The sequence below is a fragment of the Phyllopteryx taeniolatus genome, chromosome 18, assembly GCF_024500385.1.
Source record: "Phyllopteryx taeniolatus isolate TA_2022b chromosome 18, UOR_Ptae_1.2, whole genome shotgun sequence".
NCBI classification, from domain to species: Eukaryota; Metazoa; Chordata; class Actinopteri; order Syngnathiformes; family Syngnathidae; genus Phyllopteryx; species Phyllopteryx taeniolatus.
This window is the reverse complement of record NC_084519.1, coordinates 6,697,648-6,720,689: the sequence shown is the minus strand read 5'-3', so window position 1 is coordinate 6,720,689 and position 23,042 is coordinate 6,697,648. Positions and strand designations below refer to the sequence as shown.

Below are 23,042 nucleotides of genomic sequence, written 5' to 3'. Positions count from 1 at the left end.
TGCAGATAGCGCGCGCCGTTCACCGTCATTCAAGTGTGCAGTACCTGTTCACTTGATTGTTCAAATTTTCATTTACAAGGCAAATGTCAATGAAACGAATGAAAAGACAAGAAAATAAGACCCTCGTCGAGTCTGTGCCTTTGTATTAGTATATCCTTGTACGATTGGCACGACCACCCGGAGGGCGCGTGCAAAGGTGAGTAAAATCACAAGGATATATATATATATATATATATATATATATATATATATATATATATATATATATATATATATACAGAGAGAGAGAGAGAGAAAGAGAGAGAGGGAAGGGCCACTGGACCTATACAAAAATATATATTGTTCAATATTAATAACGTGCAGATAGAAAACCAAAAAAAAAAAAACTTCTTAATCGAAGTTGACAGGGGGGGAAACGTGCATGTTCTTTTTCCACGATGACAAAAACACAACAATCCATGAAAGTAAATGTAAAATTATGAAGGGAAAATAATCAAATCAAAAGCTTCTACAAAGGGAGTTAAAAAAAAAAAAAAAAAAAAAAGCTATGGTTCAAATGACATAAAAAAAAAAATCACCGGCCAGAGCAATGTTGGAAATGAAAGCAGTCAATGTAGCTAAATAATATAGCCAAAGTGCATTTCCGATCAACACTGTTCTCGTAAAATCGAACGAATGCGTGTAGGAAACGTGCCTAAAACGCAGACCTTTTGTTTCCAAATCCGCATTTAAATGGGAAAGAAAATCCTCCCAAAAATATATTCATAAACATGTAAAAGGAATCTCAAACACATCCGCACGTCAAGTGCTTCACACAAGCCCTCCAAATATAATCGATTTTTTTTTTAAACAATTCTAATTCATTTGTATTTCCAAAACGATCAGGAAATATTCCATATAATTCACGAAAGTAAACTTACATTTTTTTGGGGGGGGGGGGGGTCGAAAATCCGCACGTTTTTGTAAAAATAAAAACAGCTTAGTTGCTATGAATAATAATAATAATAATAATAATAATAATAATAATAATAATAAATGAAAGACGAGCGAGTAGAAGAGCATGCATGCACAAACGGGTCAAAAAGGCAAATGTCCGCTCAAAAAAAAAAAAAAGTGTTGAAAGCAGCACGTGCTTCCTTATCAAGGCGAAGATACAATATTTATTCCTGGTCTCGTGGGATGCTTCGCTCCGTCTATTGTCCTCCCATTCCTCAGTGCTGATGCTTAATTTTCAAAAGTTGGATATTACCAAGGGACCTACGACATCAGCCGAGAAATACCCTGCAAGTACAAAATCCGTGAGCCAGCCCCGTCCGTGCAGAGGGGAGACGCTCGCCTTGCACCAGCTTTTCCCATCCTGATTTCCCGCACACAGCACGCGAGGGGAGACTTTTCCGTTCATCGCACATTTGGGGGATTTTAACGCTTTTTTTTTTTTTTTCCCCGCCATCGTCGGAGAGGAGAGGAGGGGGAGAAAAAACAACAACAACAACAACGTGTTACTTTGGAGAAAAACACAATGTCAGCGACCTTCCCGGGACTTGTCCACGACGCTGAGGTAAACCTTCCTTTATTGACCGGAAAATGTATTTCAAATGCGGTCGAATTTGTGTTCAACAAGTCAAAAGATATTTGCAACTTGATTTTTTTGCACGGCAATATTGGAGCGGGAGACCGCAGCAATTGCTTGATATTAAAATATCGGGCAAAAATGCAGGAGTTGTGCAAGAAAATAGATTTGAATGATGTGATTAGTCGTACATTCATCACTGAGCGAGTTATATGAAATCATGATATGTATATATGTAACAATATAAGAGCGCGACGACGTGAGTGACGTGGGGGGGGGGGGGGGGGAGAGAAGGCAAAAGCAAAAAGCAAATGATGGCCGGTGTTGCCGAGGGTTTGATTCCCTCCCGGGCGTGCGGAGGTGACATCTCCTTCAGGTGCGCTTTGAGAGTGGGAGTTGTGCGCGCGCGCGCGTGTGCTTTTTTTTTTGCAAGCGAGTCGACGGCGGCCGCTGCAAAATTGACGCGCTCGTCTTTTCTCGTCCCGCAGATACGTCACGACGGATCAAACAGCTACCGGCTGATGCAGCTCGGTTGCCTGGAGTCCGTGGCCAACTCGTCGGTCGCCTACTCCTCCACCTCCCCGCTCACCTACCCGGCGCCGGCGGGCACGGAGTTCGCCTCTCCTTATTTCTCGGCCAACCACCAGTACACCCCCCTGCACCACCAGTCCTTCCACTATGAGTTCCAGCACTCCCACCCGGCCGTGGCCCCGGAGGCCTACGGGCTCAACTCGCTCCACTCGGGCCAGTACTACCAGCAGATCCACCACGGGGAGCCCGCGGACTTCATCAACCTGCACAACGCGCGCTCGGCTCTCAAGTCGTCGTGTCTCGACGAGCAGCAGCGGCGAGAGCTGGGCTGCCTCGACGCTTACCGGCGACACGACCTGTCGCTCATGACGTCACACGGCTCCCAGGCCTACGGCGTCGGGATGCACCATGCGGACCAGAGGCTGCTGCCTGCCGCCGGCCTGGGCCTCTCCTCGGCCGCGGACGACCTGCAGGTACCCGCGGCCCGTTCGAACCGCCGCACCCACCGATAGGATGCTTCCCAACGTTCGCATTGTTTGACATTAGGAAGAAAATTAATATTAAGAAGCCGACAAAAACTGGATACAGAGATTCCTGCTGTCCCGTCTGAGCATTTCATTTGCGCTGCCTGTCACTATACGTCGCTGGCATCGATAGGTGAACAAAGCTACACTATTGTTTTTAATAATTGCTTTATTTCACTTTTTGGGACCAATTAAGTCAAATCCTAAAATACATCAATTCTAATAACATGACGTTGTTTTAAGCTTAAAATACATTTGAGTCTCAAAAGATGTGGTACGAGTACCACGAGCGGTGGTTTTTATGATGAAAGAATCACTCAACTGAATTCAATGCAAATTAAAACAAATTACATTTAAAACATCAATTTCAATCAAACATATTACAGTGAATGGAAATATCAATATGCTAAGAAAACGAAGGGAGATGAAAAAAATTCTAATTATTGTCACACTTGGGCCTACTACGCTACTCCATGTGAATGTTTGTCATTATACAAGAGTCAAGTCAATATACAATGTAGCATTTAGGAAAATATTTTGTAGTTTAGCTTGGGGTGTCGGCTACACTTCAATAGTCTGTCGTCAAGTCATCAATGTACACCATAGGCAACTAGTATTTTGGGGAATAGTCGAGTAGTCAATACACAGCAAAGGCAACTAGTGTGTTCTGGATTAGTCAATTGTCGAGTAATGAATTTAAGGCATAATAAAGTGGAGTGCAGTCGAGCCTGGAATATTAAATAACAGAGTCTATGACAAGTAGTCAACATTTGGCATAGTCTACGGTCTAGTCAATGATCATCCGTGCCCCACTGGCCTACTATTGACCGCCCCCCCCCGCCCCCTCCATTACAACCATAATTTCAAAATATGAGTGGGAAAGGAGGGCGCCAGATGTCTGCCAGTCCGCTGACTGCGCTCGGCCCTGCGTGTGTTTGGTGCGTTTGGGAAGAAAATGCTGCATATCATCTCGAGATCATTTGCGTGCCAGCAAGTGAGGAGGGCAGGCCGAACGGAACGTGACCGTACAACCAGTAAATGTCAAGTCTGCACGGGGCCTCGTCTCTGAAAGCCAGGCGTCTTCCCCCCCCCCCCCCCCTTTTTTTCTAAAGGTTAATTGACTGGCAGTCTATACAATCCTCGTCAAATCTGCCCTTTATTTTTCCACGCGCACACGTGACCCAGATTTTACATAATTCTTTTGGATGCAAAGAACTATAGTCAAGATGAAAAAGTGTGTGTGTGTGTGTGTGTGTGTGTCCGACTAGCTGTTGAGGCAAAGAAAAGCGGCAAGTTTGTCTATTCTGCGGTCAAGGGCGGATTAACAGATCGGGTTTGAGGACACAATAGCGCCCGCTCGAGCGCCATAAAGCACCGTAGTTGATCCAATTACGGACTTAACGTCAATCAACTTTGTTACTTATGCAGCGACATCTGAGAGGATTTGAAACAAGCTTCGACTTAAACACGTCGGCTGCGTTAACTCTGTTTTACCAATTTTGGACTTTCCAAATCCCATAATTTGTCCATAATGCCATTGTTTACTAAAGATTGAAAAATCACTTGTTTAGTTGGATTGTGATTTAAAAGTGATGTGTTTCTATCAGAATATACGGAATTAAAAATATGCGTGTTTATATTATATTGGAATATGATTAGATGTCATTACATTTTAATTACAGTATTATACTGCCTCATAACGCTGATATTGACAATATATATATATTTTCATTTATTTCCAAGTGCATTTAAACAAAAATGATGTTTTTATAACACATTTCAGTTATTATTTATTTTCATTAGTTTTTTTTTTTGCTGTTTTTGCACTCAAGCTTTTTGTCTTTATTTGTTTCTTTTTTTATTTTGGGGGAAATGAAAAGTCAATTTTGACTGAGATGCTATAAAAACCAGCGCACGTTTGCTCCTTTATCGGGAAAAAGAAAGAAAGCAAAAGGGTCGGTGAACGGAACAGATGCGCCTATGGTTCCGTGGAGCCCACTGTCATCTTTTGAGCGCCTTAAAGAGATTTTCATGGCGAACAAAAGCAGCTGCCACACCTTTCCCCCGTCACTAAGCTAATTCATGCAAGACCAGCGCGTTTTGTATATTGATTTTTATAATCACTTTAGCTTCGCAATGGAATAAAAAGAAAGAGAACAGGAGCTGGTTTTATATCTCGCCCACATACCCCCCAAAAAAGACGAACTACAACTAGCTCCCTTTTCCCCACTTTGTTATAATCGGGAGGCTTTCTAGGTGGATGCAGGCCTCGAGGCTCGCACATGGGGGGGGGGGGGATTTAGTGTTTTTCTGAATAAAACGAGCGTGTTCTCTTTTCTTGATGACATTGCTGATAGTGCTGATGTGGAGCAAAATGGCGGCGCTCACACGTGCACATATATCTGGGGACTGCATAGCCACTGAGTCGACAACAGGTTGGATCTGCAGAAATAGTCAATATATTATTTTTTTCTTAACTGAAGTGAGCTGCTCTATGTAATAATAATAATAATAATAATAATAATAATAATAATAACAAAGCGCTTCAATGTTGACTGTATGTCAAAGGCTCCCAACAGTACATTACGCAGCATGTACATTTTTATAGTTGTTGTTGAGAATGAAGTATGGTAGAGATGGGCGAGCACCAATTCAAATTGTGTGCGTTTATGTTTTTGATTCATTATATTAATATCATGATATTACAGATGTCATTCTCTGTAACGATTTGCGTCCGTATAATTGCCTTTCTTCACTGATTGTCTGGGAGGAATCACGTGGTTTTACTGCATGCCAAATTGTGAAGCTCATTTTTTGACATTCGAGTTCATGTGACCAAATCTGTGTGTGTGTGGGGGGGGGGGGGGGGTCATTTGAATTTACTTAATTCCAACATGTACATCGGTTGCACACGATTACAATGGATTAAACGAACATATATGATTTGATTATTTTCGAGGACAAGAGGGGGGATATGCGTCACTTTCCCACATTTGAATCATGTGCCGCTGAAAATTAAATACTTTTTTTGGGGGGGTGATATTACATTCAAAAGCTCTATGGCAAATGGTGAATATTATACACGCATGTATCAAAACGCTTGTGGAAGAATATCACAGGTTTGTTTTGTGTGTTTTTGCACGTTGTTGGTGGAATGCGCATGCATACACATGTAGTACCTGTTGTCCTCGTTCGCCCCCCCCCCCCACCCCCAAGAACAAAATGCAGCCTTTCTTTCTGTCAAAAGGCGGGCAAAGTGATTTTGAGCATCCCACTCGTGCTAACGAGCGCGTGTCTCCACAGGGCTCCGTGGAAGCGCAGTGTGGGCTCGTGCTCAACGGCCAAGGGGGCGTCATCCGCAGAGGTAAGACCCACTCGCGCTCGTGTGTGTTCCGTTGTGTTGCATTGTTGTATGACCCCAGGCCGTGAGCGCTCACGTTCTGACACGACACGACAAGAGAGCGGCCCACTCGTGTGCTTGTCAGCATGTTACACACTCTCACTTGGAACCGCGTGGATACAGGCTGCTTCCTATTTCCGCTCTGAAATCACTTAACAGTCACTCACACTTTGAGAGATGATCCCCCTTTTGTTTCATGCTGAATATTTGATCGCATATTCAATTATGACGCAGGCTTCCTGCGGGTCGTCACGTGGGTCTTGTTTTTTTTTTCATTTATCAACATCATATAAAGACGAATGTGATGTCAGAATACAGAATTTGTGATGCATGAAGACAAGTCGAGCAAAACAATTTGTGGTAGGGATTATGTGTTAAAAAATTTTTACTCCCAATATAAAATCAACCAAACTCATTGAATTTAATTATATTCGAACATGTTGCGCGTGATTAAAAAGTGTGAAACTAACATATATTATTTGATTCTTTTTTTTTGTGAGGAAAGCAGGGTAAAATTACGTCAGTTTGCCACATTTTAATTATGCACAGCAGAAGAAAAAAAGTGCACAATTATTTTACTACATTCCAATGAGACTCCAAATTCTTCCCGAACAAAATTCAATGTTTTTATTGTGGTTTTTAATTGGAATCGTGGTATAGTTCATATTTTTTTCTAACTATATTTTGGCCAAATCCTGTAAACACATCACAGCCTCCTGAAAGTGATCTTTAATTGGAAAGGTACTGATGTTGTATTGAATCAAATTGGATTTGTACGCGTTTTTATTGGCAGTGTCAGTTGTTGTTGTTGTTTTTTTTTTTTTACCATTTTATTCCCAGATTTATCTGTGAATTATAGATTTGATCATTTCGGATGGAATCGCATTTCCCCGTCGCAGAAAGGTGTATTTTTGTCTATGTTCTTGACAGGATGAGGAGTTAAATAGTCTTTCCACTGCTTTTGAATTAAATTTTTTTTAATCGCAAAAGCTGCGTGCGTGCGAGTGTCTGTGTTTTTGGTGCGTGTGTGCATGCGTGTTTGTTAGGGAAATAGTCAGGCCGGCGTGGTTTTTCCATCCGGGAAAGGAAAGCTGCGTGTCTCCATTTGAATTTTTCATCCGGCCCGCTGAGGTGTTGGGGCTTTTCTCTCGGATTGACGCGGGAATCCCTCCGCTATCACATTCGGTTAATGGTGCGCAGTATTTGGCCCTGAGCTCAGCCGCCGCAACCATCACAAGCAATAATCTTTGCTTTCGCTCGCACTCCTGTATCGATAGCTTCTCTCGCCCCGGGCGCACGCTTTGATATGCTAATGAGGAGCGGGGCCCCGGATTCAGCCGAGATCATATTAATGTTGTTCTTTCTGACTGCGGCTTTGCAGGCATGAATATTCAAACAAGCCGCCATCGCCCCCCCCCCCCCCCACCCACCCACCCACCCAACACATACCACACCCTCAGAAGAAAATCAGTCAAGAAAAGGAAAAAAAAAAAGAACGAAATGACACCGCCATGACACCCACTTCCGGTTGCGAGCACGACATCGCCTGTTGTCAAGCAAGTCACTTCGCCGCCTTGTAAGACGCTGTAAACATTGTTGTTGCGCTATGTGACGGATGACGTTTGGCCCGTGTTCTTCTTCCTTTAATTTTTGTGGCAAAGTTTTGTATTTTATTTTTTTTAAAAAGGCGCTTGATTCGGCGTGTGATCCCGCCCGCCGCTCGCGCCGCAGCCCGAGGCTACTCTCCGTTGCTTAAATACCGTTATCGCCTCTGGGCCCGCACGCTCCACTCGCTGCACTAGCAGCGATAGCTCGTTTCGATTGCCCTTGGCAACGTAAAATACAAACTACTTTGTATCAAAACATTTTTAGGGGAATTAACAGGATGTGAACCCGCGGCTTTCAGAGCGCGTGACTCTGACAGACAGGTCACATATTGGTAGGAGAGGAGCCGTAGGCGCGCGTGCACGCGCAGTATGAGTCTGGGTTGCGTCCGTGGGGTCGCTGTCCAGGTGCTGAAAGAAAGCGCCGCTGTTATTTTCAAAGCCTAGTTATTTTGAAAGTTATTTTCAAATATATATATATTTTTTTCAATTGAGTTGTACAGGTTGCAGGTTAACTAATTAATTGAAAAAACATTATTTATCTTGGTCTCATTTTTATATGTCACAAAAACCTGACATTTATTATTAGCCATCTCTTTTGTTAAATGTTGTATTATTGACTGTGTTGAATGTGTTAACAGAAATGCATACATACATAAAAAATATATATGATTGTTTTGTCTTAATTGTATGACTAATTTTGGAGATTGGTGTCCTTTTATTTGGCTTGTGCACCTACCACCGAAAATGTCTGTGCGTATGCCTGCATGGTGCATTTGTGCTGGTAGTGAATAATACATTTTGCCAGCTAAAATGTAGGTTAGCAAGCCTTAGTTGGTGGCCAAACGTGTCCATGTTGGCCTCCCACCCAAAAAAAAATAATAAAAAAGACTGGCGTGGGCATCTTTGCCTGGAGCCTTGTTCTGCTTGGCCTAAATGGCATCTTTTCCTCCATTTCCATCACATGCAGCATGGCCTGATAACAAAGCGACACACCCCGCTGTTAGATTTGATAATGAGGCAGATGAATAATAGAATATAGCCCACAGTACATCAGACAGCAACCTTGCGTTTCAGCTGCTTGGCACGTTAGTTTAAGTGAAAGTTTATTAATAATAGGCCTTCTCAGAGCAGTCGTTATATTCCAGGAGGAAAGCAGTGAGACTCATTCAGATGCAGTTAATAATGTGTAAAAGCCGTCACGACAATGATTTATTCATTCTTTTACAAGCACAACTTAGTCAACTTGATGGTGTGTGTGAAAGGTGATAAAATAAGGGTTTTGTTTGGATTAAAGCAGACAGCTCCGACACACTAATATTAGTTTTAAGCTCAACCACACATGTAAGTACATAGTACATTGAAAACTACAAATATTCCGATTTTGAGAAGAGGAAGCTACGAGTGTCAAAAACAATCTTTTTCTGTCACAAAAGAAAAACTGAAATAGAGACAATGTGTTCAGTTATAACGATGCAAGAAAGCGTTACAAAACACAAATAAATAATCCAAGATATGACTTGATTGGCAGGCCAGTTAACAAAATATTTATTACCTAATTATTTAGAAAACGGTATTGATTTTCCATGAGCTCCACAGCACATTGAGGCATTCTCTTTGTACCCACAATGTCAATATGTCCGCATAGATTTATGTTTAGATGCAACTACATATTTCATGCATTTGGGGTGTAACTGTATATTTGAATATTACATGCAATACTTTGTGTTCTGTATATTTAACCCTATTTGTCACAAAACCTTAGATTTGCCCACTAACTACATTTTTGGGCTCACTGGCTTAAACAATATTCTACTTTTCAACTACTGTAATGAACTACGTTATTATCATGACTTACATTGTGTTGAATTAAATGTAACTGCAATCAATTAGCTTATTTACTCCTAGGCGCTTAAGAAAATAAGCATATATGTAATTGTCTGTCTCTTGTCATGCATTGTTTTTTGATGAACAGTACAACTAAATCACAAATGCTCCGCTTTGTGTCAGCGTTGGCCCTCCCCAAAAGGTTGTGGTGGTATTTTTGTTCTAACAAATTGTCTTGCGTTTCTGTGCAGGGGGAACTTGTGTGGTGAATCCGACAGATCTATTCTGCTCGGTACCAGGTCGACTGTCGCTACTCAGCTCCACCTCTAAGTACAAAGTCACCATCGCGGAGGTGAAAAGAAGACTGTCACCGCCGGAGTGCCTCAACGCCTCTCTACTGGGCGGAATACTGCGCAGGTTTGTGCAAAAATGACACAAATGTGACAGCCACATGACGTTTATTTTTTTGGGGGGGGGACTCTAGACACCGCTTACACACGCTTGCATTGTAACTAATGAGATCCAATACAAAAACTAACTATGCCATCACCAAGTTAATCATGAACAGCTCTGAGAGGTATTCATTTACCAATACTGTATATTTATGACATGCCGTGGTTGTGGTTCGCAGTGGGGTAGAAAACTGCATTGCATCATACCAACACTGTTTCTTATATGGAGGTTAAACAGAAATAATAATAGTAAACACCTCTCGATGTGATGCAACACTACTACACTTACACCACTGCAAAGTACAACCACTATCATAAGCATTGACAGTGTGAGTCAAAAATGAATGCAAAGGACCGCAGAAGGTTCTCCTTCCATTACAAAAGGGGATCGTGGTTGCTGAAAACTTAATGTTAGTGCTCAGTACCCAAGTACAGCGCAGGCTAAAGTTTATGAATACGTGCATGTCTTGATCAAACAATTCCTGTACTTACTGTATACGTTCCAGTCATGCACGTTGCTGAACAACGGCACTTCAATTATATCGAGTCAGAGGGGCCATAGCAATCGAGGGAGATTGTAGAACACTTTTTAAACGTTAATCTATCTAATGAACATTGAGGAGCGCTACATGAGTCTTTGTAGGGCTCAGATAAAAGAGAGGATATGCTGGTAGAGGAGCGTTCGCAAAGACTCTTGGCGAGTCAGTGGCAAACCATGCAAGGATTAGAGGAACCAGAGGGTCGGCTGTATTATTGATGGGGCAGAGAGACAGGGAAGGAGGAGACGGGCTTACGCGAGTGGTTAAATAAAGTAGCCTAAACATTAGAAAGAAAAAACCGCAACAACGATGGAAGATAATAAACATACAATATAACTAATACCTCTCTGCAGTGTCAATCAAAACTATTGTTTTTTTTCTAAAAAGCGAACATTTTATAGGGCTCTCTTACTGGATCGTTAGATGTAATTATTAGACATCCTTTTTGCTTACAAGTGTCATTATATAAAACAAAGCTTTGTTCGGAAATTAGTACAATTTGATGAAATTCAATCTAAACTCAATGATCCCCCCCCCCCCCCCTAAAAACGCATCAAGTTCTGTCTTAACATAATTAGAATGAGAAGTTAGCAACGTATGTTGTCACATTTCCACATGGAACAGAAAATGAAAATGACATGAATCTAAAATAGTATGTATTTAACCAAAGATAAATGCTCAAACAAAAGACACAAAGGAACTCAAGGGGAATTACAAGCGCATTTAATATGCAAATGTATTTGATTAAAGAAGTGACGGTTATGTGCAAAGTGACATGTTTTAATTTATTCAGGCTTTCATTTAATATTATGGCTTTGTCATAATAATACAATGAAATCTTGTCTATATATTCCTTTGTCTATACTGGACACTTGCAGCCCAGGCGAGTCGTATTTTGGAGCAATTCCCAAGAAACAGGAGATCCAAATATTGTCCAAATATGTAAGACGTGACGTGAAACTTGCCGCCTCTTCCGCAGAGCCAAGTCAAAGAACGGCGGGCGGTGTCTCCGGGAGAAATTAGACCGTCTCGGCCTCAACCTGCCGGCAGGACGGAGGAAAGCTGCCAATGTCACACTGCTCACCTCCCTGGTGGAGGGTGAGTTACTTTTGATGTTTTCATTTTAGAATTTCACTTTTTGATCCTTCCCTTTTTTGGTCTGCATCCCTCTCATCAGTCTGCGATGTGTATATGCAGGAGAAGCGCTCCACCTGGCAAGAGACTTTGGCTACACCTGCGAGACGGAGTTTCCCAGCAAGGCGGTGGGCGAACATTTGGCCCGGCAGCACAATGAGTCCAAAGAAACCAACGCACGAAAGAAAATGGTTTTGGCTACAAAGTGAGAAGACACACAACACACACAAACAAAAACAAGTTGCCCTCTAACTTTTAACGCAAAGGCACACTGTACTACTGGTCCTGGTTTAATGTTGGTCCATGGACAGCCTTCCTGTTTGTTTACATTTTTAGAACTGTAGATAGATACTGAAATATCTATACTTTCGAGACCAGATCTTTATGCTCTAAAATCAATTCTCAAATCAAAATATTGATACTTTTGATAAATCAGTCTTTTGAGGTCATCTATATTGTTAACAGGAACAGAGGGGAAAGTAACTCAACTATTGAGATCTTGTCTAAATGAGACGCAGTTGGTGGGTTCCGCGCATAAGCGCAGCGGCACGCTGCTCTGTAAGTCAGCCTCAAAGTCTCAGTCTGGAGACTCAATGGCAGAGCGTAAACTGAGTCACGTCAGCCAAGACGCGGTGTGTTTGTGGAAAAACGATAAAGAGTTGTTCAAATATAACAAACCTTGTGAAATGGCGTGGATAGAAGAGGAGAGCTCAGTGTCAGGTGCTGCTGCTGCTAGGGCAACCCAGACATGTCTGCTCGAGTCCTTCGGTGCTGCAGGCAGGCACTATCCAGGTACGGAGGGAGAAAATGTCGACCCTTCAGCGGCGCTAAGCACTGTTGCTGTTGGACTTCAAATTCAAATTAATAAATTCGGTGAGAAAAAGAAGTCATGAAATCAATACATGCTTCAACAAGTAGCCGAATGAATTTAGCATGTGTTAATAATATGTGTATAACTGCGAAAATCGCACATTATTAAAAAAAAAAAAACAAACAAAAAAACATGTGACAAAATGGTGCAATTATTGGGGCATTTAATTAAGTAAATCATTAGTTAAATATTGACCGGAAATTTCGATTGGAGTCACCCGGTATTAAAAAACGGCAAGTGTCGGACTACCTAAATATAATTCTGAGTTTAAAATAGCTAAATTACTCTGGGTTAGGATTAGGGTTATCCTATTACATTATTTTTTTTTTTTAAAATCATCACACTAGGTATTTGCATAAAGTGTCGCTATTGAATCGGTATCGCCCATACCAGTTTGAATTTCTACTCAATTTAGGATCAGAAAGGAAAGTGGGGGTATTGAACATTGCCACTGTAGATTTCAATTGGAAGTCCAGATTTGCAGAATTGCATCCAAGACCTCCTTCTTATTTTGCTATCATTTGTGATCCTTCTCAAGGTAGTACAAAATCTATGTTGCATAAATGGGACCAACAGAAAATAAAGGTGTTGGCTCTATTGAGAGCCTCGGGGTTGCTGCTCGGGGGCAATTTGTTCAATAAAACAAATCACTTCAACAAAACAAAAACAGTAGCAGCTTTTTGGATGCCGATCCCGTAATTTTGTTTCTGTCAGGCAAATCTGTAAGGAGTTCCAGGACATGTTGAGCCAAGATCGTTCTCCTCTGGGCTCCTCCAGACCGACACCCATCCTGGACCTGGACATCCAGAGACACCTTACACACTTCAGGTAACAAACACAATGTGTAACAAAAAAGATTGGAAGTTTGGCGTGACCATTGGTGGAGAATTTTAATTAAGCATCAGCTCGAGTAAACTAATAATGAGCCTGTTTTGTCTCCACTGAGCTGTTTGCCATTTGCAAATGTGGCAGTGCTGCAATTTATTACATGAGGGAAGAGTAAGGGGGGACCAGTGGCCTGTTACGGAAAGGTCACACGTGATGTCACCTTCTGAAGAAAGTTTCAGCAAACCCCCAACTAGCTAACATAACAATGCCAGCAAGGGATATGCAGCACAACAAAAACACGTTTACAAAATGTTTTGACAGAACAAGTAGAGGCATACACACACACACACACACACACACACACAACAACAACAACAACAAAAACGATAGAGAAATCCCAGGCAATGCAGGAATCCGACAAACCCAACTGAGATCAAGAAGGCTGATGTTTGAAGTTACATTTTAAAACACACAAAGACCTATAATGATGAGGTACCTTAAAAATAGTGCTAATCATAAAACTAAAATAAATGAATAAATGAGTCAAGAAATCGGTAGATAAAAATCAATAAACCTCAGGAAGAAGATGCGATGACATGAAAGCCGGTCTAAAAAAGTGTGCTTTAAGAAGTGATTTCAAAGATGCCGCTGAATTTGCATGTCTCAGCTCCACGGGCAGGTTGTTCCAAAGTTGGGGCGCCCTGATGGAAAATGCTCCAAAACCTTTAGTTTTAGGCCTCGACTTTTCTGGAACAACCAGAAGGCCCTCACCTGAGCATCTGAGGCCGCGGGCTGGCTCATACGTAGTTCAAAGTTCACTTAAGAAGCTCGATGCTGTAAAAGTCATCAGTGAAATCTTGAAATCAATTCTAAAACAGACCGGAAGCCGATGAAGTGATGCTCAAGTTGGAGTGATTTTGGAATCAGTCAGAAGCATCGCTGCTGCATTCTGAACAGCTTGGAGGTGAAAGAGTCATTTGCACGTTTGAACATATCTTATTTATGATTTCAATAACTGATTTGACTGCAAGTTGGTTTTCATATACCTAACTGCAGAGAGACAAAAAACAAAACAAAAAAACACTTGAAGCTTCAAGAGGGTGTTTGCAACTTTGCACCCAAAAGCAGTAAGTTTGTAGGCTGGCGCTCACACAGGTGGAATGAGAAAAGAAGAAGAAGAGACATCACATATTGTCATGTCCATCCATCCATCCATTTTCTGAGCCGCTTCTCCTCACTAGGGTCGCGGGCGTGCTGGAGCCTATCCCAGCTGTCATCGGGCAGGAGGCGGGGTACACCCTGAACTGGTTGCCAGCCAATCGCAGGGCACATAGGAACAAACAACCATTCGGACTCACAGTCATGCCTACGGGCAATTTAGTGTCTCCAATTCATGCATGTTTTTGGGATGTGGGAGGAAACCGGAGTGCCCGGAGAAAACCCACGCAGGCACGGGGAGAACATGCAAACTCCACACAGGCGGGGCCGGGGATTGAACCCGGGTCCTCAGAACTGTGAGGCTGACACTCTAACCAGTCGGCCACCGTGCCCCCATATTGTCATGTCAAAGTAACTTATTATTAGTGTTACTAATGAAACATCAATGTGAAAATAAAGGCAACTATAATTGTCATTGGCAGTACAACTGCAACAACTTTAGTACAGATTTAGATTGTTACGACTGATATAGGAAATTAAAGGTCATGTTTATGCATTTATCATTATCAGCTTTACTCTGTTTATGCTATGTATGAATGAATGTATGAATGTTGTCATAGTGCAAGCAGCACAACAACACATACTAATAGCTGCCATTGCCATTGGCTGATGGGTGACCAACAAGTCAGGCCAATAAATTCCTATACAGCATCCCTAGTCTAGTCTGTAAAATGTTAGAAAAATGTGAATAATTTGTTTCTGGTCATGATTTACTTACTCACCATTCTTACGTTTGCTTTATCCTCTTCTTCCCAACAGTCTAATCACTCATGGTTTTGGTACACCGGCTGTTTGCGCAGCTCTCAGCACTTTCCAAACAGTCCTGAGCGAGATGCTCAACTACCTGGACAAAAACTCAAGCGGCAAAACAAGCGGACCAACTGATCAGCAGATTAACAGCAGCTCGGAAAAGTCGCAGCTCCGCAAAGCAGTTGAGCCCCAGAGCAAAGATGGCAAAACGGAAAAGACTGAGTAGTCCCACCTGCCTGGTCCCCCGTGCCTTGGAGCTGTGTGTGCATGTGTGTATGTGTGTGTGTGTGTGTGTATTTATTTCTTTATTTTATTAATTTATTGAGTTCTGGAATTATGACGTACACATGGACATTCTAACGTGAGCATTCCATTGCAGGGTTGCTAATTGCACAAAACACACACATTCACACGCACACGCAGACAAGAAAGGGTTTGAGGCCATCTGAATGTTTTGCAACTGTATACCAGTTTGATAAATACTTCTGAAATAACAAATTTGCTGCATATGTTATTTTGATAATTAATTATATTCAACGATGTGACGACAGGTTATTCAATCTCACAATAATGATCAACAATGATTTTACAAGATAGGAAACAGATAAATAGAATATGCAACACTCTATTTCGATAACGCTGCAAGTGTTTGCATTTGCAAATGATCAATTCTACATTACTGGGAAATCACAATGTCCCGTTACAGGTGAGCTATTTTTAGAACAGGCCCGCGGGCGCGCTCACGTGCTACTTGCCCGCGGGAACCGTGTTGGTGACCTCAGATCTAACACATTGCTCTAGCCAACTTTTATTGGCAACTTTCAAACTTTTCTAGCAGACGACACAAAATCTGCCCCCAACCCTTTCCGAACGCACAAATGAACCACACAAACGTGCCAGAGCACTTAGCTGGCTTCATTTTTAATTTCACATTCAGTGCCACAGCGGTTAATGTGTTTACCATATTAACAACAGCAAATAGACTGTTTTTACATGTGAGCCTTTACGATGCTAGAGTCTGTTCTCATGAGAATTTAATAGGATTTTGTATGAAAAATAATTCACTGAATTTATTATAAAACTCTTCATCCTACATTTCTAAATAATTTCTACATTCAAAATCATTTGCTCAAGAAGCTTTAAGATTATGGCACAATTTCATTTATATTTATTTATTATTTATATTTATTGAATTGTGCAGCATGTCTGCCATATATGTGGATTGCGCTGCATCATTTTAAGAGTTTTACTTGGCGGATTTGTACGTGCAGCCGTCCAGTTTGAACGTCATTGAGCGCACGTAACTTTTTAAACGATTTCTTACCAAATTCTTGTGAGAATAAAATGAATGTCACAACGTGAGCTATAGGCTACGTAGTAACATGTGTGTGAAAATGTATGAGTGTGTTTTTGTGAGTTGGGTTTTTTTTTGGGGGGGGGGGGGGGGGGGGTGTAAAGTGTGAGATGGGTCCAAGTCAGCCATTTTGTAACAGTGACTCAGCAATTACTATTTCCTGTGCATGTCCATGGTTATCTTTGTACACCCTCCAAAATCACAGGTTTCGCCAACACAAGCTCTCCGATTTGCTCATGAACATTTGTAAAGATATATATAAATATTTAAATTACTTTTCTTGTAGGATTTTGACTATATATATGTTAAACCCCTACATTTTAAAAATGCTGGTGTTCAATAAATACGAGTTGCTATGTGTTCTATTATTTTCTTTGACCTCAATGTGTGCTACATGCAGACACGCGCACACAAAGCAGTAAGCAACTTTAACTCATTTATGCCAGTTTGCAATGCTGAAATAATATCTAAAAGCACTTTCTTTTCTTTTCTATGATGTGAGGTGAGGATCCACCCATGTTCAAAGCCTGTTGTGTTTGCATGCGCATTCATGTTTACTTTCAGGCTGAGTGATTTATGTCAACTTAACTGCTTAAATAAATTTAAAGGTGGGGGGGGGAGATAAAACAGATAGCGGCTCAGCTCTGTAGGTTGTGTTTACTTGTTAATATTCCAGTCATTTAAAAAAAAGGAGGTCACGCTCACAACGTGGCATTGAAATACAAAATCAGTCACATTCCCGGAGACACCTGTGCTTGTTTGTCACATTCACTCAATACCGAGAAGCTTCAGGTGGGAAAGCGATCTATCAGTGACGACAGTGATATGTGAAGGAAAGGTGTGCCATGAGTGTACAATTGTCATTTGTTACAGGTCGACTGCTATTGTTAGATTTCACACTGCTTGTTTTCCAGGACAGATATGGCAGGAAGGATTATATAGGGGGGGGGGGGGGGAAACCGAGAGATTTTTCTGTCTTTTTTTTTTTTTCATACATGTGTATGTATCATGGAAGAAGTCTTTTTTCACATTTGCCACAGTGAATGATATTGTAAAATATTTCATATTGTACATATCAATTATATAAACCTAACATCTTCATAGTCAAAATGCAAAGTGTAGTATAAGTGAGTTTAGGATTTTGCTTGAAATTCGAGTAAAACTGTGAAGCTAAATTTAACTCTAAGTGACAATTACAATTATCTTTCAGAAGCTTTTTTTCTGTTATTAAAGAGAAACAGCAGAGATATTAGATGGAGAGCTAAGAACTGATGATCCAGTAAATTGATTTTTTAAAAATTAAAGGCATTTGGTCAGTGCCGCATTTAGCACGTTTTTAATGTTACTGTACTTCCATCTATTATTTTTAACCTTATAAATATTAAATAGTAGAGCCATGCCTATTATTCATTGACACTTTTGACCAAATTATGAAGTAAATATTTGATGATTTAAAGAAAAAAAAAAGTAGTCGAAGACTGTTTAGCATTCATTCATCATGCCATAGCCAAAATAATCAGCACACGTTTCTTCACCTCCCTCTTTGTTTTCTTTGTTGCTGTTCGGTTTTCGACAGAAAGGTACACAAGAACCCTTCTTCATAGCTTGTGGGGGTTTCCTCATTAGATCACCTTGTTCCATATATATGCTTAGATTATTGCCCAGTCAGTTGACATGTGAGTGCAAAGTATTACTTTTGATATTTTCAGCCTTTAATGTTTAAAAGTAGGAGTTATATGGGTATACTCACCCAATGTACAGTATGCCTGATGAACAATTGTTTGTTTTCAATATTTCTAATATAAGCAGGCACGTTCAGAGACATTTTTAGGTAGGTGCTGAAACAAAACAAAAAAAGGGCCATCACCAAAATGTATCACACGATTAAGTATGTATTTAACTGATGTATTTATTTGTATTAACACAATCAACACAGTCAATAATACAACTATTAACAAAGAAGGTGAGGTGCTGGGGGCAAGTTGAGAGCATGTGTACAATTTTCCCAAGGACTCAAATATATGCCTGCCAGGTTTCAAAACTGATCACAGAGGGTTTTGAATGAAGAAAAAAGGTCTGCAGAAAAAAAAGTACACATTTTTTCATCCAGGGCAAAAGGACAGGTGCTTGAGCACCACTTAGTGGCTATGTGTGCACGTGCACTTGAATGTAAATCACACAAGATTTTCATCTAAAGCAGCACACACTTTGGCAAAAAAAGTAGTCCTATGTTTTGATAACAGCGGTGAGTTGAAATATGAGTGTAATTTGCTCTGTGTCGCTCACAACTCAAAACACTCGCATCTCAAACCATCTTTCCCCATTGAAATGAATGGGAATGCCATTCATCCGTTCCAACCTCCCAAAAAGACAAAATCTAAAATTGTTACGTGTTTTTTCATGAGAAATAGCACCCTTGCTTTATAAATACATAAGTAATGACATAATTACATAGAATTTTTAAAAATGAAACCGTTTTGGTGGAATGGTGGTGGCTGGTTAGCACATCTGCCTCACAGTTCTGAGGACGCGGGTTCAAATCCAGCCTCGCCTGTGTGGACTTTGTATATTCGCCCCGTGCCTGCGTGGGTTTACTCCGGTTTCCTCCCACATCCCAGTAACATGCATGGTGAGTAAATTGAAGACTCTAAATTGCACGTAAGTTTTGATATGTGCCCTGCGACGGGCTGGCGACCGGTTCAGGGTGCCGCCCAAAGTCAGCCGGGATAGGCACCAGCACGCCCGTGACCCTGGTGAGGATAAGCGGTATGTAAAATGGATGGATGGATTCAACAGTTTTTGTCACACTCTCTGCTTCAATTCAATGCACATAGTGCTGCTCATCCTAGTTTAGTTTGACAGTACACTTCAAATGAGAGTGGCAATAAACAGCTTGAAACCCAATTTGAAGTTACTTACTAATTCTGTTGAAAAAAAAAAAGTAAAACTGGTGCTTGTTGTGACGTGAGTCGCTGCCACAATACAGCGTTCGTATCTCAAATCAAAGCAAAAAATATAGCGCAGGACAGATCGTATCTCGAAAAACTCTTAAGTTGGGTCACTCGTATCTCAAGGCACCATTGCACATTTGACCTGTAGTTAGTCACAATCAGTGGCTGCTGAGGGGGGGTTGAGCCTCTGTAACAGCTGCATAAGCATGGAGTGACAGTGTATGAAGCAAGGCAGCTTTGATGGTAGCGCCAAGCAACCCACAGGAGAGAACAAATGTCAACAAACAAATATTTAAGATGCAGATAGTATATGCCCCCTCCAACGCGCACACACACACACACACACACAAATGTTATCTGCGCTACATTGAGCAAAAGTCTATTTGTGGTAATGTGTGAGAATAACACGTAATCTCAGTGGAGGAAGTTTCCTGGCTGACCCACATTAAAATCATAAGCATGCAGCTTGATCAAAATGGGCTGAAACCAATCAATACAACTCAGCCTGAAATTCTGCAAATGGACACACTAGAATTCATTGGAATAAATGTTTGACACAACTACTTACTTACTACGTTGTACTTAAAAATACTTAGCGTGGACAAAACCCACATAGGCATGGGGTCAACGTGCAAACTCCACACAGGAAGGCCGAAGCAGAAATTCGAACCCTGAACCTGGAATCGTGAGGCAGCAAACCCTAACCACGAGCTCCAGTTCCAAATCTGTATCATATATCATATTATTAGACATTGACTCAGATTTGTTGAATACATATCACTTATTATAGATCGCGTTGGTCATTTATGTTATTGTTGTTAAAGACATTATAACTTGCAAACTCCTGTTCCAATTGTGTTGCCCTCCGCCCTGCATTGAAGGCTCCTGTGGTGTTTTAGCGCCATCTAGTGGCCAGCTCAATAACTGCAATCCCGTCTGCTCAAACGCGGTTATGAATATTATCATAATCACATATAATGAAAGCAAAAGGGCAGAACAGGTGGAAGCGAAACCTCCTCAACTCATTCGGAGTCGACGTTAAAATACACGTAAATGTGGTGAACGGCTATGAATTCAAAAAGGCACAAGAGTATATCATTATATATAATGAATGAATATTGTGACATGTGTGGTATATGTTATGTATGCTGATACATCGTGCGTCAAAGCCCTGCAGGACAGCACCACAAACATGCCTCCAGACCTCCAGACTGTCAGGACATCTGTCATCGCTAACAGTCATATGCCCCTCCTTTGTGTTTGTGTGTGTGTGTGCGCGTGTGCGTGTGCGTGACAGAAAGACAGACAAAATGGATGAATGTTTGTCAGCAGGTCAATTGAGAGACGATGGCAACAGCCGTGCTTCTAAAAGATTCATGTCCAATGAAGGTTGGGGAACACAACACAAAACAGTAGAACTGCATAAGTTATACTGAGGCCAAACCTTTAAAGCACAATGGAATAATCCATGAGCAAGTTGTAGGGCACTAAGGAACATACATCACTGCACTGCTTTTGTTTGCAAATCTGTCGCAGTTGTCAAGTACCGATGAAAGCGCCTCATAACATGCAGCTTAAACAAAACTACACGAAAAGCTCCATTGTATGCATCTTGAATTGATTTACTCAGATCTTTGAATGAAGTTTCGAACCTGAAAAAAAAACAATTGGAAGAACGGCAAGCGCTGGATCAGTTGACACAGGGCTGCATGAATATTGTTGTGCCACTAGATGGTGCAGCTTATACACGTTTGAACACATCTCGTGCGCTGGAATGATACATTAATGATTGAATGATCAACTGTGACACACTTGAGAAACATGACGGATATTTATCACACATGAACCCAAAAGCAATATAATCATGAGCTTGGAGACTAAACTACAATGCACATGGACAGCTCATGCATGTAAAGAAATGGTTCGTTCCCGCTCATTTCTGTCAGCACTAAAATCAGCTGCACAACTTTGGGCCTTTGTCTGTATGCTGCAATTCCTCGCTGCCTGCAGCCGGTCACCTGTCACCACTATATTGCTATCGCTATTTTGCAGTGTTGCGGTTTTATTATATCTGGCTGATTTATGTATTTGATGTACTGCGCATGCTTCTTATGTTAGTGAGACATGAAAATGCTTTGCATGTTTCGGTCATTGTCTTACAGTATAGTTGATATCGTCAGTGTTTCCATGAACATCCATATCGCTTGTTTGGTTTGTGTGTTTATATTATTAGCTGGCATGTTAAGTGTTCTAAATAGTACCTCTCAGTGTAGGGTGTCTTAAATGTTATTTCTATTCACATTAACATTCCCTTTACTTTACTTTTTATTATTTTTCTGCATGATCACACATGTTGAATAACCTTGTATTTTAAGCATAAAACCTTTGAACAGGGACTAGGGACTTGAAATGGAAAAGTATTTATTTTCCCATTGAGATCAGTTTATTCATGTGCCGTGCACCTGTTCAATAAACCAATAGATGAATACAAGGAAGACCTATCACCAAAACTCTAAAGTACACATTATACACATTCACACAAGGACAATAATGTTGTCGTCAGTGAACCGACCATGCGTGTTTTTACCTGGAGAACACTCATGCAAGCTTGAATTAAGTTTCACAACAAACCCGATCCAAATGCATTTCTCAAGTGGGCCAGGTTGGCGACCACACCGCTCACACATTAAGGAGACTCGACAGACTCACAGGAGCAAACGTTCCATTAAGAACTCACCTGTAAACAGAAGAAACCTCGTACGGAACCGAGAGTCTGTGCGCAGCGGCCTTCTTCCTCAACTCTGTGATGAGATAGAGACACAAGCTGCTTAGTTCCATTTGTTTTCCTGCGGCTCTGGCCCGGGAAAAAAGAAAAAAAAAAAATCAAAACTATACTAAAATATCATGAATCAATCTAATTGTGGGCCAGTATCCTCGAGGAAGATAGTGCACTGTGCATCCGTCACCATGATGTCAATAATAATACATCTACAAGGGGACAGCAAGGGAACGTCTTAAGAAAAATGAAGTCTTAGAGTGTGTGATGATGCTGAGCGATGATGAATGCAGATGAGAGCGAAACGGGTCATGAGGAGTTTGATGAGGGAGTCGGGTTAACATCTGAGGAATGAGTGATGAGCACTGAAACGATACCCTGTGAGCAATTAATTCATTTCTGGAAAGTCTAGTTTTTTTTGTTTTTTTTTCTGAGGTGAGAGCCATTATTCTATTTTGATTCGGACAAAGTCCGGGGCACCGGAACTGAACAACAGATGAAAAGTATGACAACAGTCCGCCTGTCATCACCATCATGTCATCTCATGGACAGACAGACATACAATTTCAAAAACTATAGGGGTCATTTTCACATCATTTGATCAATAACGGGAAAGACATACCCCACTGAATTTCCTTTTGAAAATCAATGAATTTGACTGATATGCGTATTCGAACTACTGGCAGTTGTTATCATTCAAGCGGCCATAACTG

General features: G+C 41.2%; 1 protein-coding gene across 1 annotated transcript; it reads left to right on the top strand.

Annotated features, from left to right (window-relative positions):
* Positions 1-1,168: 1,168 nt before the first annotated feature.
* On the top strand, positions 1,169-16,670 carry tfap2d (transcription factor AP-2 delta (activating enhancer binding protein 2 delta)). The gene is made up of 8 exons (XM_061754887.1): positions 1,169-1,558; positions 2,059-2,574; positions 5,929-5,989; positions 9,708-9,873; positions 11,427-11,545; positions 11,645-11,786; positions 13,167-13,280; positions 15,258-16,670. The coding sequence occupies exons 1-8, from the start codon at positions 1,520-1,522 to the stop codon at positions 15,472-15,474; spliced, it is 1,374 nt and encodes a 457-aa protein (XP_061610871.1). The 5' UTR covers positions 1,169-1,519; the 3' UTR covers positions 15,475-16,670.
* Positions 16,671-23,042: the final 6,372 nt, after the last annotated feature.